Genomic DNA, 18,992 nt, shown 5'->3' with positions numbered 1-18,992 from the left:
GAGGGTCAATATTTGTACTCCCATACTGTAAGGATCTTATTAACAGTGATTGATAATGAAAATAAAATCAGCTTTAGAGGATTTGGATGATATTAGGCAGAATTCATACAAAGACTCAAATGAAGAACTCCAAAAAAACACAACTAACTTAACTTTCTCTTTCCTTCTTCTCCCATATAGAGTACTTGTAAAGTTTTCAGTTTTTTGCGTCTGAAGTTTTTGGAGCTATGCCCTACTGCTCCAAGTATTACTTAAATGTGTATCTTCTGCCTTCCACTTCCTTCTGTGCTCCAGTCTAATTATCTCCTACTTCTTACTTGTACAGTTCCACCTGCATATACTACAGAAAACTCAAACTCAACAAACCTAACACCAAATCAATTAAAATCCATACTGTTCTTTTTCCTATTTTCTGTATATCAATTAATTAATGAGATAGCCATTAATCCATGATAAAGGCTTTGGAATTACTCTGAATCCTTCCATTACTACCAGTATCCAAGAGATAATCAACCACTGTAGATTCCTTCATTTATCCTTCTAATCTATCCCTTACTTTTCTAAACACACTGTCTCTTCTTTAAGTCAAGTTTACCATATTTGTTCTAAAGATTATTTTTCTAAAAATCTCTTGCCTCCCTACTCAAACAGTTTTCAGGCTTATCTAATAATGTCAATTCCTGCTTTAAAGTCTTCTGAGGTTTTACAGTGACTGGAGGTTGAGATTAAAACCTTGAAAAGCTCATCTCAGTCAGTGTGGCTCCTTTACCATCAAACTTCATCTCTCAAAACTACACTTCACCCCTTCACCCATGGTTGCCATGTAGCCTCATTTAGGGAGCCACACTGAAATATACATTGTTCCCTAAAACGTGCCTTGTTCTTTACATTTCCATGCTTTATATATATTCTGCTGTCATAGGCTAGAATGTCCTTCCCCACCTAATTATTAACTCCTAAAATCCTTTGAGACTCAGCTTAAATAAACCAAACGCCTTGCCAAAACTGAAATTACTTTCTCCCTCATCTTTTTTCCTCTAGTACTTTGTGAATACTTCAGAATACTGCAGAATATTCATTGGTTTCTCTCCCCCAACTAAGATGAGTTCCTCAATGTCAAAGCTAATTGCACATTCCTACTACGTTTCCAATGCACCTGATAAGTACTTAAGAGACAAACAGACAATCCCTACTCTAAATGAAGCTTACTGCTTAATGAAAGTGACAGGTAGAATTCTGGCATAGTATACGGGCAGAGAAAGCTTCCTTGTACTTGAACTGAGATCTGAAGAATTATAAGGAGCTGGGGCAGAAGGGGAAGGATGTGTGAATATAAGAAACTGAAAAGCCAGCAGAGCTGACATACAGAAACCATGTGGAAAGAACAAGATAAGGATGGAGATTAAAAACTGACATTATCATACTAGATCTTATAAACCAAGCTAGAGATTTTCATCTTCATCTTAAGAATAAGAATTTTTAAAGGGTTTTAAATAGGAAAGTAACATGACTAGAAAAAGAAACTAGAAGAAAATATAATAACTCTCTGGGTGAAATTATTTCCTTTTGTTCTTCAATAATTTCCTAATTTTCTACAACAAATGTTATTACTTTCTTAAAAGAAAAAAATATTTTAAAGTTTTGAACATCTCAGGAGAGTTATAGTAAATAAAAATCTTAATATAATACTTTTCAGAAAAATGTTAATTCTCGATTAATCTCAAATTTTCTTTGCAGTTTTAATTTTCTTTGTTCTAGGAGCCAGAAATGAAAGGATGAATAAGAAAACATACTCATGACTTGAGTCCTCACAAAGATTATACCATCAGGATACAGTGTAGGGAAAAGACATTGAACAGTTATTTGGAAGTGTGCTGAGTGCTGCAAAGGAAAATAATGGACCACTTTGAAAACATATAAGAGAAGGTAATCTACTTAACGAGTTGGGAAAAGAAATATAAAGTTGAGACCCAAATGAAGAAGACTGCCAGGTCCTGGTAAGACTGCAAACCAACAAAGACTGCTGTCTCTTTCCCTCCAAACTAACTTTTGATGTGCTACAAAAATAAGACCGAGTCTGATAGAATTCCTAAAACTACCCTAACATAAATATACCACAATGAAAATCTGTATAAACTATGAGTAAGTCCTGGAGAGACAAAAGACAGCTAGGTCTCAGTATAGATAAGAACTGGAGCCACCAACGGTCAGGGATGGGGTGCAGGGAACAGACAGATAAAGGGAGTCAAAAGGTACCAACTTCTAGTTATAAAAGAAATAAGTCATGCGGATGCAACGTACAGCATGTTGACTATAGTTAACAACACTGTACTGCATATATGAAAGTTGTAAAAGAGTATATCTTAAAAGTTCTCATCACAAGAAAAATAGAAGTACTGTAACTATGTATGGTGATAGATGTTAACTAGATTTATTGTGGTGATCATTTCACAATACATACAAATAATCAATATGTTGTACTACTGAAACGAATATAATGTTGTATGTCTACATATATTTTTACTTAGGTACATTTATATATAATATATATGGTAATTATATATATATAAAGTCATGAATAATTCATATATAAGTTTGTAAGTAACTGCAAACTTCTTATAGTATGGAAAGTTACGCTGAATGACAAATATCTCAAATGCATCACTTCATAGTTTTAGAATACATATCAACAATAGTAATTTATATTGCTTACTCATCTGTCTATCTCCATAACTGATGGCTTCCGCCAGCGGGCTCCATCCCTGAGCATTTTTCACCTTTACTGGAGCATTGTGAGCCAAAAGTAAATGGGCACATTCTGAAACATAAAATGGTGATAACGTCAAACATCATGCAAATTTCAGAATCTCTAAATTAAAAACTCATGTAAAAATTCAAGAAATCAAGTTAATATAATAGATCTATGATATAAGTACTATACTATAGAGAATTAAATAATTTTTAAAATTCCTCTGTATCTAAACCAGGTTATTTCAGATCCTTAGATTCAAGAAGTATCTATTCTATTACCTAAAAATAAATTGGATCTCTCTGCAAAGAAACTATTATATTCCCTAATAATTGTTCCCAAGGGTATTTTGAGAATGTTTCCATACTATAAAAGACAGCCCAAGAATCTCAAGAGTAATTTACCTAAAAATTTCTACTATCTAATAAGACCCAAAAGAGGATTTGTACATCTGCAAGGTCAAATGGAAAGCTCATTATTTATTTCAGGGGAAAAAAAAGTATTCTCAAAAAGAATCACTAACATTTCCACAAACCCTTATTTTTCAAATTTTACAATTCGTTTATTTCAGAAAAACACCCAAAAGGGACAAAAACTTGTTTATGACTACAAGGACAAATCCAGACAGTCCTTCTAGTAATCAAACAAAGTCTAAGGTATACTAAGCTCCCCATCCAGCCCAGGCACAGTCACCCACTGAAACTTAAGGGGAACACTGAAGACTGTGCCACAAGTGACAGAATAATTACATATAAGAAAAATCTATGCTCAGGACACAGTTCCCAAACCACTGGATTTTTCTTTTATCTCTTCCTTTTTTTGGGGGGTGGGGGGCCGTGTCCTGAGGCATGCAGGATATTAGTTCCCGGACCAGGGATCAGGGATCGAACCCACGCCCCCTGCAGTGGAAGCATGGAGTCCTAACCACTGGACTGCCAGGGAATTCCCAACACTGGATATTTTAGGAAGCACCGAGGGATCTCTGGCCTCTTGGATCTTGGCTGATAAGTTCAGGGGTGGTGGGTATAAATCATTGCTCTCAACGTTTCCAGTTATTCATGGGAAAATTAATGTACATAGTACTTCATCAATGGATTGTGTGGTTTCAATTGTTTTGTTTATATAGTATTTACTGTTCCCAACTCCAGTGGCTGGGGCATATCCAACATTTAACACAGGATACTTGGTAATCTGAACCGAGTCTTAAAATAAGAACATAATATATGACAACATGAATAAAAGTTTCCTACAAAAGAAAAAAAAAGTCTAAGGTATAGACACTTGTATACATTGAGGAAATTTGTTTTTAATTCAAAATACAAAGCATATTAACAGGCAGAAAAACATTTGAAACCAAGGCTCATGGGAAATTTAGGATGGCTATCCAACCTAAATTCCCTAAATGAATGATTCATTCATTCAATCAGTCTTTTAGCAAATATTTACCAAGTGCCTATTATATGCCAATTCTAAGTACTAGGTCCTGGATATAAGTAGTGAGAAGAAAGATAAGATCTTGCTATCAGAGAGCTCCAATATTAAAATATAATTAAGTAAACTAATAAAAAAAGATAATGATAAGTGCTCTGAAGGAAATAAAGGTGTTATGACAGTTGTAATGTAATACAAGTGGGCTGAGGTGGAGGAAGAATGGCACTGTTTTAGCACTATTCCTAGTAATAGAAGGAATATCTACATTAGCAGGAAATTATATCAGAATAAAGTAAAATAAATACAGAAATTTCACAAAGGTGTTTAAGAAAGTCTGCTAGTAATATATAAGAATATATGTACATGAATGTTTATTTTAGGATTATTTATAATGCAAATATGAATATCCATCATGGGAGAATGACTGACTAAAGTATGATGCTTCTATATCCCTGGACTAATAACATGCAGGCATTTTTAAAGAATAGAGTCAAAAGGACAAAGGAGCCACCTGAATGGTCAGCCACTGGCCAAATTTGAGAAACTGAGCATCAAAAAGAATAATGACTAGTTACAACACATTAAACAAAAAAAAATTAATAGGCCCATAATGACATCAAAAAATGAGAGGACAATGAGCTCTCCTTTATAGAAGAATGACTGCTAATAAATGTAGAAGAAATGATAAAACTAGAAAATCAGCAATAACGACAATGTAAAAACTGATATAGGCAAAGGACCTCAATGAATGCTAAAGTCACTAGGTAAAAGGCTATGTGCTGGGAAATAGGATATTTACTTAAAGTATCATCCCAAGATTACTTAATAAAATGAAAAGTGTTCCTTTACAGTAGAGATAGCTGAAGATCATCATCTCAAACAAGTGATCAAAACTTAGTGGCAGGGCTTCCCTGGTGGCGCAGTGGTTGAGAGTCCGCCTGCCAATGCAGGGGACACGGGTTCGTGTCCCGGTCCGGGAGGATCCCACATGCCGCGGAGCGGCTGGGCCCGTGAGCCATGGCCGCTGAGCCTGCGCTCTGCAACGGGAGAGGCCACAACAGTGAGAGGCCCGCATACCGCAAAAAAAACCCAAAAAACTTAGTGGCAGTAATACTGGGATAACTTAAAATTATGTTTCCTAATGTGATACAATATAAAGTTCATATGCCTCTGCAGTATTCTTTCCAGAAATGTTTAACCTGAATCTAATAAAGCATTGATACTTAATTTTTGATCCATAGAAAAAACAGAGTATAAGGAACAAGTTAAATAACATTATGAGAAAATAATCAGGCAAAACTGAGATGGGAGACATTCTACAAATTAACTGGGGAAGACACTTCAAAAAGTCAGGTACAAAGGAAGGGGGAAAAAAGGTGGGCAAACTTTTCTAGATTATCTGAAACAAACAACCAAATGTAATGAGTGAATCCCAATCAGATCTTGATTCAATATAAAACACCTATAGAAGACATTTTTCGAACAACTGGAGAAATTTAAATATGGATTGGATATCAGATATTATAACAATATTATTATCTTTCTTAGGTGTGATAATGATATTGTGGTCATGATAGACAATGTCCTTATTCTTACAGATGCATGCTGAAGTATTTGGTGGTAAAATGTCATGATGCTTACATCTAGTTTTCAAATATTACAGCAAAAACAGTAAAATATATATATATATATATATATATATATATATACATATAAAACACTAAGATAAAGAGAAAAATACAGCAAATGATAAAATGTGAACAATTATTGAAGCTAGGTAGAGAGTATTTGAATGCTTATAGTGATAATCCTTCAGTTTCTCTGTATATCTGAAATTATTCATAATAAAGCATTGAAAGAAAAAAATGAATAAAAAAGACAAATATTAAAAACAAGAATGAATTTAAGTCATCCCAATAGACTGAAAGAAATGTCTACATTGCACTGCTAAATAATATATCTGCTCAGTGGAGAAGTATATTATGATCACATGTTTTTATAAAGGAATAAATAAAAACTACACATATGAATGTATGTTTAGATACATACACACATATTTGTATATAATAATAAGCATGGAGAACAGTATGGAAGAATACCTAGCAGGCTGTTAACACGGATTACCATGTTTAATGGGAGAAGGGGGTTAATAAGGAGAGAAGATGATAGAGAGACCAGCTAAAAAGAATTTTTTTTTAATATATAAATAAAATGGACCCTCTAGAAGACCTAAATAGACATTTCTCCAAAGAAGACATACAGATGGCCAACAAACACATGAAAAAATTAACATCAGTAATTATTAGAGAAATGCAAAAAAAACCACAATGAGGTATCACCTCACACCGGTCAGAATGGCCATCATCAAAAAATCTACAAACCATAAATGCTGGAGAGGGTGTGGAGAAAAGTGAACCCTTTTGCACTGTTGGTGGGAATGTAAATTGATACAGCCACTATGGAGAACTGTATGGAGGTTCCTTAAAAAATTAAAAATAGAACTACCCTATGACTCAGCAATCCCACTACTGGGCATATACCCTGAGAAAACCATAATTCAAAAAGACACATGCACCCCAATGTTCACTGCAGCACTATCTACAATAGCCAGGACATGGCAGCAACCTAAATGTCCATCGACAGATGAATGGATAAAGAAGATGTGGCACATATATACAATGGAATATTACTCAGCCATAAAAAGGAACGGAACTGGCTCGTATGTAGTGATGTGGATAAACCTAGAGTCTGTCATACAGAGTGAAGTAAGTCAGAAAGAGAAAAACAAATATCGTATATTAGCGCATATATATGGAATCTAGAAAAATGGTACTGATGAACCTATTTGCAGAACAGGAAAAGAGGTGCAGAAGTAGAGAACAGACTTGTGGACACAGGGGGAGAAAGGGAGGGTGGAACGAATTGAGAGAGTAGCATTGGCATATATACACTACCATGTGTAAAACAGATAGCTAGTAGGAAGCTGCTGTACAGCACAGGGAGCTCAGCTCAGTGCTCTGCGATGACCTAGAGGGGTGGGACGGTGGGGGTTGGGGGGGTGCGGGGTGGGAGGGAGGCTCAAGAGGGAGGAGATATGCGGATATATGTATACGTATAGCTGATTCACTTTGTTGTACAGCAGAAACTAACACAACACTGTAAGGCAATTATATTCCCCCCCAAAGAAAAGAATCAAAAATAAATAAATACATAAATAAATAAAATGGACACTCTCCTAAAGAAACCTACCAGAGGGTTTTATGTAAATATGTGTTTGTGTGCATAAATAAAGAAGTTGGGGAACATGAACATGGATAGATATCTACAGACTTTGTATTTCATGATAAACTTTTGAGTGAAAGGAAAAACATGGCAAAGTACTAGATGCAGTGATTCAACTTCAGTAAAAACAAACTAAGCCCCTGTATTACAAGGAGGAAGGTGTGCAAGGATGCCCACTAGGCTATTAATGTTAATTACATCAGAAAAAATGTAGGAGAGATGATGCTTTTTATATACATCTTTATACTGTATTATTTCAATTGTTTCATCAAGCATGTATTAATAACCTAAAAATCATTAAAGAAAAAATATTAGTTTAAAAATATTAAAAAGGAAGATGCACAACAGTATCTAAAGCAATATACCAATTGCATAAACTAAGGTATAGAACTGGTATGATTTATATATACGTTAAAGATGTCAACCGTTTTCTCATACGCCACAGACCCTGCCACAGGCCTTTCGCTTACATCGCAACTCAACTGATGTAGAAATGAGCAACTAATGAAAAGCCAGAAAATCATAGATATGCCATGATCTCTGACCTAGTCTCATACATTAAAAAAAAAAAACAAAAAAGCTGGAACAATCAAATGCCTTCTCTCAGCAACTGTAACAATGAATAATAAGAAAAAAAGGTAGTTAACAACCAGGCAGTAAGGCTTAAAAATGCACAAATGCACCACAAAGAAGTTATGACTTGAGGAGTCTAAACAAAATGCAATTATGATAAACAGAAATCACATATAAATATACCAGAGCTATACAGGTGACAAAATATAAAGAGAGTGAATGGGATAAATAGGACAACTGGGAACAAAACAGAATATTCAGAGAGACCCTTATGAAAGTGAAAAATCATACTAATTCTAGACTTATTTCAGAAAAAAAAAGGAAAACTGCAGCTCCAAAAAAAACTGAGAATAAATTAAAAGTTGCAGCAACTGGTTTGAAGAATTTTTTCTGATGTCTAACCAAAAGAATAAGAATTAAAGGTTAGTTTTCTAGTTCACCTCAAGATTCCTGAAATCTTTTAAGTATGTTTTTCTCCATTTCAATTCAAATGCATAGTTGAAAAACTTGCCAGCCAACATGGTAAACATGGTCAATAGACTCAGAAATTCAGAAAAAATCAGACATCAATGGTGAAAAATAAGGTTATTCAGTAGGTTAAGATGAGTGAGAGAAGTAAATAAAGGTGTATAAGTCATAGGGTATCTCTCTTTAATTCAGTCAACAAATATTTGAATACCCTGGGAATTTTTACTGTGTTTACAAACAAGTATACAAACAGAAAGTGCCCTTCAACAGTGAAGTCACTAAAGGCATAGTATATCTCTAAAGGAGAAGATAAAAGTGGCACAGATTGAACAATGGTATAATGTAAAATTGCTTTACAGAATTAAGTATAAGGTAGATGTTTTATCTTCCACTACATATTTCAATCTCACTCCTATGCAACCAAATATCAAAAATATTAAAAGGTCAAAAAGAAAAAAGCAAAAAAGAGTATTCAACTGGAAAAATGTAAATGGAAAATTATAAATTGATCAGTATATTAATGGCTGCACCTACTCTACATGAAAAAGACTCAGGAAGAGCAAATACTGACATTATTTGCAGATCCTGAATCATCTAACCAAGTGTTTCCCAAAATATGTTAGACAGAACTCTAGTTCCTCAAGATACTTGTGAAAAAGAGAAAATACCAAATAACTATGGGAACAATGACTCTATATCCAACAGAAGGCTCCAATTCAGAAGGTCACAATGAATATTAGCATATCAAAAGTTCTAAGAAGGTCCACAATAAACAAAACTGCTTAAAACTTATTAACTCACTATTTTCAGAATCAATTTGACCTGGAAACACTATTTTCCTCTAAAAACTTATCAATATCCAATGAAACTAATTCTGTGAAGCACATTTTGGATAGGCTGATACAATCCTATGATGAAACCTAACAATACCGCTACTGAAAATTAGAACACTTAGACCTAGGATGGTAGATATGTTTAATTTCATATTTGAATCCTGGCAAATCCATATTTACTATTAAAGTGCTAAATTTAGAATAGCAATCAGACTTGGCATCAAATTAACTATATTTTCCACGAAAACAGGAGGGAAGCACGATGCATGTTAGCTAACTTTGATTTAGACCATTTCCTTTTTGAATGGTTCACAGTGAAAAGAGAGAAAGGCAATTCACCATAATAATCAGGAATCCAGGCTCTGGAACAAGATACTCCCAGTTCAAGTCAAAACTCTGCTACTTTACCCTGGGAAAGTTGCTTAACTTCTCAGAGCTAACTTTTTCATCTGTAAAATAGGGATAATAATAGTATCTTCCTCACATGGTTGTTGTGTTAAATGAGTAAACATACATAAAGCACTAAAAAAAGCATCTAGCATATTGTAAATGAATACATTCCAGTTATTTTCTAAAGTTCTGATCGAATGTTCTTTGAAAGAAAGCATAAGTTTTAACTGCTCAAATTTAGCTAACTATATCTGATATCTTTTCACCGAGGTAGCTATACTAAAGATGACTATCATTGTCTGCCCCGCCAATATTCCTGATAAACATTCTTCCTCTGTATTCCTGATTTCCTCTTCTACTCCCAACTCTCACCCAAAGCCAGCCAAGCTAAAGCTAACTTCACAGGAGTAAATATATATCCCAAAGTCAATTCATGAGATTGCCAGTCACTCATCACTGTGACTTGGCTCGACATGAACTAGACCAATCAAACTTTTTGTTCAGAAATTCAGGAACCTAAGAAACTGAACTACTTGGTGGAGAACACTGAAATCAGAAAGCCTTGAAGGTTTAGGAACCTAGAACAGTTATTTTGGGTCATGGTCAATTTCACTAAACAGAAAAGTCAATCAAGAAAAGGGAGAATATTATATATATATATATATATATATATTATATATATATATACATACATATATAAAGAAAGAACAGCAGATGCACCATAAGAGACAGATGATAGATGATTGATAGTTGGACAAATAGATGGATATACAAATCCGAAGGGAAGGAAGGAGGAAGGTTGCAGGGGTGGGGGTGGGGGCGGGGGGAGGAGGGAAGGAGGGGGAGAGAGAGGACGGAAGGGAGGAAGGACAGGGGGAGGAGGAAGGGAGAAAGGATGGCTGATCTCCCAGACTGTCTTGGTTACTTCTCTTCCTGAGACATAGCTAGTCCCCATAGCTTGAATTTCTATAATATGTAGCACCTTAATGAATCTCTCTTTACTTAAAAGTTACTTGACTGGGCTTCCCTGGTGGCGCAGTGGTTGGGAGTCCGCCTGCCGCTGCAGGCGGCGCGGGTTCGTGCCCCGGTCCGGGGCGGGGGGGTGGTTCCGCGTGCCGCGGAGCGGCTGGGCCCGTGAGCCGTGGCCGCTGGGCCTGCGTGTCCGGAGCCTGTGCTCCGCAGCGGGAGAGGCCGCCAGCGGTGAGAGGCCCGCGTACCGCAAAAAAAAAAAAAAAAAAAAAGGTTACTTGACTGAGTCTCTTCCTTGTAAGAAGGAGAAAAAAATAACATAACTAAATAAAGAAATAAAGATTTGAGCCCCCAATTTATGTAGTATTAAATTTCCTACAAATCAAATGCTTCACCTAATCACAAGAACTTAAAACCAAACCAACAAAAGAATTTTTTTTCAACAAAGCAAGTTCTAGTAACATCCTTCAGATCATCATACATTCAGATCAAATGTTTACAGCAACAGCCACATTACACTATATAACAATAATAGATGTTCATAATGATACAGCTAGATCATCAGAAAAGTGTTAACAAAAATTAATTAGCCTGTTTAAAAATTCAAGAGTATATGTTTTCCAAAGATTTTTATCAAACACATCCAAAATTTTAAAATCTAGCACTCAAAAAGTTGCCAATCAGCTATCTGGAATCCTCACTTTCCAGGATTACTGGGAATCCAGATAACTAAGACTTATTGCATCTAGGAATAGCCTTAAAAAGTAGATCTTTTAAATCACCTATGAGTTGTTGCTTTCCTTTTTTCTTTTTGGAGAATAAATAAGTACTAACTTTTTATTATCATCTACCATAAAAAATCTAGACTTATGAGTTTAGATATATAAAATAGTCCATATTAAAGAATCTTATAAAACTCTTTGAATATTAAAAGTATTACAATAATTAATAAAACTTAATATTTGGAAACAAGAGTCTCCTGAAATTCTACTTCCTTGATAAAATAACCCAACAAGAAAAAAAAAAGCTTCAAAAGGCATAAAGATTAGTACAAGACTTCCACTAACTCTTTGAAAAAAGTGCTATGAAAAATGAGAAAGTATTTGTGTTTTTTAATATACTGAATCCTAAACTCAATTAGCACATCAAGTAAGCAAGTGAATTTTTTAAAACTCAAAACGTAAAACTCATCTTAAAATATTTAAACTGACTATACATGAGTGAAGTTAAACAAAAAAAGAAAATATTTACTAACCTTTATTTCCTAACATCACAGCAAGATGTAAAGGAGTGTTTCCTAAAACAAAAGCAAAAATAAATTAAATTAGTGTAGAAACATCAGAAAAATTATTTTAAGGTGGTTTCAGCTCCTTCAGAAATTTCACTGACAAATTTTAAGCAAAAATAATGTGACCACAAAATGATCCTGCTTATGTGGCAAAGTGAGGGTCAGAGGATGCCATGCTTTCTAAACACAAGGTATCTTACTCCTCTTCCCCCTACCTCCCGTAAAATGCTTCCATTTTGCTTTTGGGATTTCTTCTCCAAACAGATGTCAGATTCCTTTGCTGCTAATTTCTCTGTTATATCAATCTTTGTTCATTCATCACACAATTTAAGTACCTTACTATATATATACTCATCCTTGCTCATAAATATCAATAAGTCCCAATCTCAGTCCTCAAGTTTTAATAAATAAAATGAAAACACTAACTGGAAAAAATATAGGCACCCCCTATGTTCATTGCAGCATTATTTACAACAGCCAAGATATGGAAACAACCAAAGTGTCCACCAACAGATGAATGGATAAAGAAAATCAGTGTGTATGTGTACACACACACACACACACACACAGTGGAATATTATTCAGCCATTAAAAAAAAAATAACATCTTGCCATCTGTAACAACAGAGATGGACCCTGAGGGCATTATGCTAAGTGAAATAAGTCAGATAAAGACAAATATTGTATTATCTCATTTATATGTGGAATCTTTTAAATATATATGAATATATATATATACTGAGAATGAACTGGTGGTTGCCAAAGGTGGATAATGGGAGCGTAGGCGAAAGGGGTGAAGAGAATCAAAAGGTACAAACTTTCAGTCAAAAAAATGCCACAGGGATGTAATATACAGCATGACTATTATTATACTGCATGTTAGAAAGTTGCTAAGAGTAGATCTTAGAAGTTCTCATCACAAGAAAAAAAAATATTTTGAATTATGTATGGTTATGGATATTAACCAGACTTCTTGTGGTAATCATTTCACTTTATACAAACATGAAATCACTGTTATACACTTGAAAGTAATAAAATGTTGTATGACAATTATACTTCAATTTAAAAAAAAAGTATATTGCAAAGGTAAACAATTTCTTCTGTCTCAAAATGCTAAATCCTAGGTGGGTCTGTAGAAGATACACATTTTCTGTTTTACTAAAAACAGTACCTTGTTAATTTAAACATTTATTTTGTTTCTGATCAGGTCCAGAAAACAAGAAAAGAAATCCACATGTATAAGTATCAATTTCCAATTTTATTGGTCTAGAATAAGATCGTCTTCCACCTTTTCTAAATATTGAACTATTTTCATAAGTTTGCATTCACATTCTATGACAATTTATCAAAACCAAAAAGCAGTCATAAAAAGTAAACAAACTTGTTGACAAATTGGTGCCAGAAACAAAAGCTCAACACTATGCCAAAACCAAAGCCTTTACTTCGGATTATCATTCTTAATTCCCACCTCTTTTCTAGTTTAAGTTCTCATCACCTTACCTGAATATCTACTGCAACAACCTTCAAGTCTCCCTGCCTCAAGTTTTGCCCCATTTCAATCTCCTCTCTATATTGGAATAATAATTTTAAAACAAAAACTTGACCATGTTACACTTAAAAGGCTGGAAGTGGTCCATATTTTATCCTTAACATGGCATAAAAGGTTCTTGAGATATGTCCTTACCTTCCTTTCTTCTCCTATTTTCTTCCTTACCCTGTATTTCACCTGAACTGCATACAATAAATTCTCCAATAAGCCAGGTTCTCGATATTCACACATTTTATTAATCCTTCCTAAATATTCCTTCCCGATCTGCCTGGCAAGTTAATACTCACCTTTTAGGGCTTAGCTCAAACATCACCTATTCACTGAAGTCTTCTCTAGACAATCAGATGTCCCTCTGCACTGCTCCCAAAGCTCTCTATACCCATCTTTTGATTACAGCACTTTTCACACTAAACTGTACTTTAAATTTTTTGTGTAAACATCTGTCTCCTTCATTAGACATTAACCTCAGGATAACCAGATACATATTTTGTTCATTTATATATATGAAATGCTTCCAATACACATCTAACATTCAAAATAGTCAATAAGCATTCGTGAATGAAGGCATAAGAAAAAGTTCTGACTATAGAAACAAACCTTAAAAATATCAAATAGTTACAGAAACCTGATCACTAAAATGCAACAGGCATTACCTTAGGCAAGGGTTGCAAACTCAAATGTTTCCATAATTAAGTAATGTAATTGTAAAACTTTTGGTGTAATTTTTCCTAAATGTTTACACGAATACACTTGTAAAACCATCTAGCCTTGGAGTTTCCTTTGAGTGAACATTTTTATTATGGATTCATTGTCTTTAATAATAACAAGAGTACTTATGTTTTCTAATTCCTTTTTGTGTGCATTTTGACAAATTAAATTTTTCAGGGATTCTGTCCATGTCATATAAATTGCCACCTATTGTCATACATTTTGTTCACAATATCCATGACTTTTTAATGACATTAAAATTTATGCAGATGCCCCACTTTTCATTCACATTTGTTACTTGTGTTTTCTTTTTCTTTGATCAGTCTGAGGTTTATTAATTTTATGCACTTTTTTAAAGAACAAAGTTTTGGCATGTTGCTACTTAATGTCTGTTTTAATTCAATAATTCTTGCTCTTTTATTACTTCTTTTCTTCTATGTTATTTGGGTAAAATAGACTCAACTTGGGAAATTAAGCAAGTTAAGTTGTTCTTTTTCTAATTTCTTGAAATGGATTCTTAAATGTTTGATTTTTTTACCATTTCCTAGTATATTTACCGTTTTATTAATAATTTCTAGTTTACTTACACTGTGATCAGAGAACAGACTCAGTATAATCTCAATGAAACATGTTGAGAGTTGCTTTATGGTCAAGTTTCGTCAATTTTTGTAAATGTTTTCTGTAACCTTGAAAAGAACATGTATCTTAAGGGTTTTGGGTACAGCATTTCATATAAACCTACTAGATCCAGTTTGTGTTGTTCATATCTTTTATATCCTTACTGGTTTTTTGTCAGCGTGTTAAAGAAAGAGGAATGTTAAAAATATCCCACTGTAATTGGGGGTTTCTATGTCTTCTTGTACTTCTAGCAACTTTGCTTGATATATTTTCAGCTATGTTACTAAGTACAAATCAAATCCTTATACTTTCCTAGTTCAACAAATGATTTTCATCTTGAAGCACCTCTCTTTATCTCAGATGTTTTCTGCTTTAAACCTACTATGATGTTAATATAACTATTCCAAATTTTTTGATTGATATTTACATGGAATATATTTTTCACTCCTCTCACTTTCAATATTGTTATATTTCAGATGTGTTTCCAACTGTATGTAGTTGGGTGTTTTTTCATACAGTAAGATAATATTTGTCTTTTAACCAGAGCATTTAATCCAGCCTCATATGTTATACTTACTGATATTATTGGAGTTCAATCTACCATCCAGCTTTGTGCTTTCTATTTGTCCTGCTGGTTCCATGTTCCTTTTTCTCATCTTTCTTACCTTCTTCTAAATTGATTATTTTCATTATTCCATTTTGGTTTTTTATCTGTGGATGGAAGGTATATATTTTTTTTATTTTACTATTCTTTTAGTAGTTATCCTAGAGATGCACTGTCCCATATGGTAGCTACATGTGGTTACCGAGTATTTGAAATGTGGCTAGTCTGAACTGAGATGTGCCATAAGTGGGATTTTGAAGACTTAGTATGAAAAACAAGAATGTAAAATATCTCAATAATGTTTTATATTGATCATCATGTTAAAATAATGTTTTGGATATTTTGGGTTAAATAAAATGTAGTAGTAAAATTAATTTCACCTACTTCTATTTTATGTGGCTATTAAAAAACTTAGTTATAAATGTGGCTTGCATTGGCTTTCTATTAGACAGCACAGCTCTAGAGTTTACAATATGCATCCTTGATTTATCAAAGTCTAATGTTAAATGGCACATTCCCTTCTTGAGAGCAAGTCATTGACCTTAGAACACTAACTTCATTCCCTCCATCCAGATTTATATGCTGTTATCTAGTGCCATGAGTCTTTATTTGTACCTTATAGAATCAATATTCATTTAAGATTTCTTACCACTTTTGTTGCTCTTCATTCCTTCCTACCTCTCTAGCCTTCCATTAGAATCATTTTTCTTCTATCTGAAACACATCCTTCAGTATTTCTTTTAGTGGTGGTCTGATAAGTGAATTCTCTTAGGTTTTTGATTGTAAATGTTTATTCAACTTCAAAGGATATTGTACAGGGTATATAATTCTTGATTGGCTGTTATTTTCTTCAGTATTCTATGTAGTCTTATGGTTTTCTTTATTGTTGAGAAGTCAGCTGTAGGAATTTCTACTGATCCTTTTATAGTAATGTGACTTCTCTGGCTGCATTTAAGGTTTTTTTTTCAGCCATTTCACTCCAATGTGGAATCCTTTTTTTATTCTACTTGGGTTGGACTTGTTAAATCTCTGAATTGGTGTCTTTCATCAATTTTGGAAAATTCTCAGCAACTGTCTCCTCAAATATTGCTTTAGCCCCATATTCTCTCTCTTCTCTCCTGGGGTTCAATTAACATAGAACTACTCTTACCATTTTTAATTTTTAAAAAATTTCTTTCCCTTTTTCATTGTAGATATTTTCTCCTGACATATTTCCAAGATCATGAGTTCTGTCTTCTTCAGGATCTAAACTGTATTAAGCCCATTTATTTAGTTTTTAATTCAGTTATTATATATTTCCATTTGAGAATTTCTATTGAATTATTTTCCAAATATGTTACCTCAATTTTCATAATTTCCAGTTCTCCACTAAAATATTCAAACTTGTCTCTCATCCCCCAAGAACATAATAAACATTGTTATTTAAAGTCTCTGTCCATACAAACTACTATATATAAAATAGATAAACAACAAGGTCCTACTGTATAGCAAAGAGAGCTATACTCAATATCTTGTAATAAACTACAATGGAAAAAAATCTGAAAAGGAATATATATATATAACTGAATCACTTTGCTGTACACCAGAAACTAACACAACATTGTAAATCAACTATACTTCTATTAAGTAAGTAAATAAATAAAAAATAAAGTCTGTCTAGTAATAATTACAATAAATGAAGCTCTAATGGCTCTGTTTCTCTTATTGCTTCTCTCTGGTTCTCATTCATGTTGTCTAGTTTCCCTATAATGCTGGTCATCTTTAATTGTATGCTGAACATATTTAATTAACTCCTTCTGCAAAAATCTTGAAGCCTAAGAAACAAATTCTACAGAGACTTTTATTTGCTTCTGACATGTGGCTGGGGGTACTAGACTAATCCAGGGATTGACATTTTTTTTCCGGCCCTCACAAATGACTCAAAGCTATGCTTCAACCTATATCAGAGCTGATTTACCTGCAGTTCAACCTTATTCCTAAGCTGCAGCTCTTCAAGTTTCCATCCCCAAAAGCAGCATGTTTAAGAGATACCCCACACCTGGTGGGCCCTGACCTCCATCTTTTGTCCTCTTAGCTCACCAAGGCTGTCAAAAGTACTGCTCAGCCTCTTAACTGCTTCTTCTGGATTCACAAAAGCTGCTGGGGAAAAGTAACCTCAAATCTTAGGTTTGCATCTTTGGATTTCCATCTTCTGCCAGATCTTGGCCCAGTATCCCTTCCTACCTCATTAGATCTCCAATGTCCTTAAAGTAGAATATTTTATTCTTATTGCCTTCTAAAGAAGAGTTGTCCTCATTATCTAGTTCATCATTACTAGAGGCAGAAGTTCTACTTTGATTTTATGTGTTAACTTTTCTCCATCTTTGTTAATAATTTGCTTTCTATTTTTTTATACTCTTTTGATTAGTGCATAAAGATGCAATACTTTTATGAGTGCTAATGATCATAACTTCTATCAAAATATAATTACTCTCTTAGCACTTTTAAATCATTTTTACCTCAAATTCAATTTTATCAGCAATTAATCTTGAGGATTCACAGCTTTCTTTTCTTTACCATTGACTCAACAATAAAATTTCCCTTTTTCACTATTCTCCTTCAAGTATGTGTGAAAGTCCTTTTCTTCCCTTTTAGTTAGTAGATGTCATCGTTGTTACTTTTGGAATTTCTTCGCTACTCCTTTCTCTTAGTAACAAATGCCATACCTTAAGTACATGAACCAGGGAAGACACATGACACAAACCCAACTAGTCTGATACCTAATTAGAAAATAGTTTCAGGGAAGGGCACAATTCCCACCTGGGTCAAGGTTCTATTCTGCATTTTTTTTTTGTACTTGAGCCAGTGAGGAAAACTGTCTCTTGCCATTGGAACCTTAGTACTTTAAGGTTCTGAGTATGAGACTGCATAGTCTCTACCATATAGATTAGCGGGTCTGAATCAGGGACAATTTTATCCCCCAGAGAATATGTGGCAATGTCTGGCACATTTTTGGTTGTCAAAACTGGGGAGTAGGGGGTGCTAATGGCATCTAGAAGGTAGAGGCCAGGGATGCTACTAAATACCTATAGTGCACAGGATAGGTTCCCACCACACAGAATCATCCAGCACAAAATGTCAAGTGTAGAGGTTGAAGAACTCTGACATAGAAGAAAGCCCAACTGCAAGAGGGAAGAATTAAATTCTACATAACACCAGACCTAAAAAATTGTACAATACCCACCCCACCGCCAACAAAAGTCCTGATGATACTGCAGGAAATCTGGATACAATCATGTCACTATTGTCTCCTACCCTATCATCTTCAGTTATATGAATCAATAAATACTTTGGGGCTTAAGCTAGTTTGCAATGAGTTTCTATCACTTGTAAATCCAAGAATCATTACTAACACAATATGGGAATATAAAGCTTTATTTGACACAATCATACTTTTGGAGATTTCTGTTTTTTAAGTCCTGTGGCTATGCTTTCCTACTTGTTTTTTTTTAATTTGGACTTTTAAAATTCATCTTCCACAATAACAGATTA

At 34.1% G+C, this 18,992-nt stretch overlaps 1 protein-coding gene across 1 annotated transcript in view; it reads right to left on the bottom strand.

Annotated features, from left to right (window-relative positions):
- The window catches only part of ANKRD13C (ankyrin repeat domain 13C), an 80,088-nt gene that overhangs the window by 43,555 nt on the left and 17,541 nt on the right, over nt 1–18,992 (bottom strand). Inside the window, exons 2-3 of the mRNA XM_029228895.1 lie at nt 11,951–11,992; nt 2,714–2,818 (exon numbers count right to left, since the gene is read on the bottom strand). Of these exons, the coding sequence (XP_029084728.1) occupies nt 2,714–2,818; nt 11,951–11,992 (147 nt within the window). The remainder of the gene's footprint in view (nt 1–2,713; nt 2,819–11,950; nt 11,993–18,992) is intronic.

The sequence above is a fragment of the Monodon monoceros genome, unplaced genomic scaffold (genome assembly GCF_005190385.1).
Source record: "Monodon monoceros isolate NGI ecotype Baffin Bay Population unplaced genomic scaffold, NGI_Narwhal_1 Super_Scaffold_18, whole genome shotgun sequence".
NCBI classification, from domain to species: Eukaryota; Metazoa; Chordata; class Mammalia; order Artiodactyla; family Monodontidae; genus Monodon; species Monodon monoceros.
This window is presented reverse-complemented; position numbering and strand designations above follow the sequence as displayed.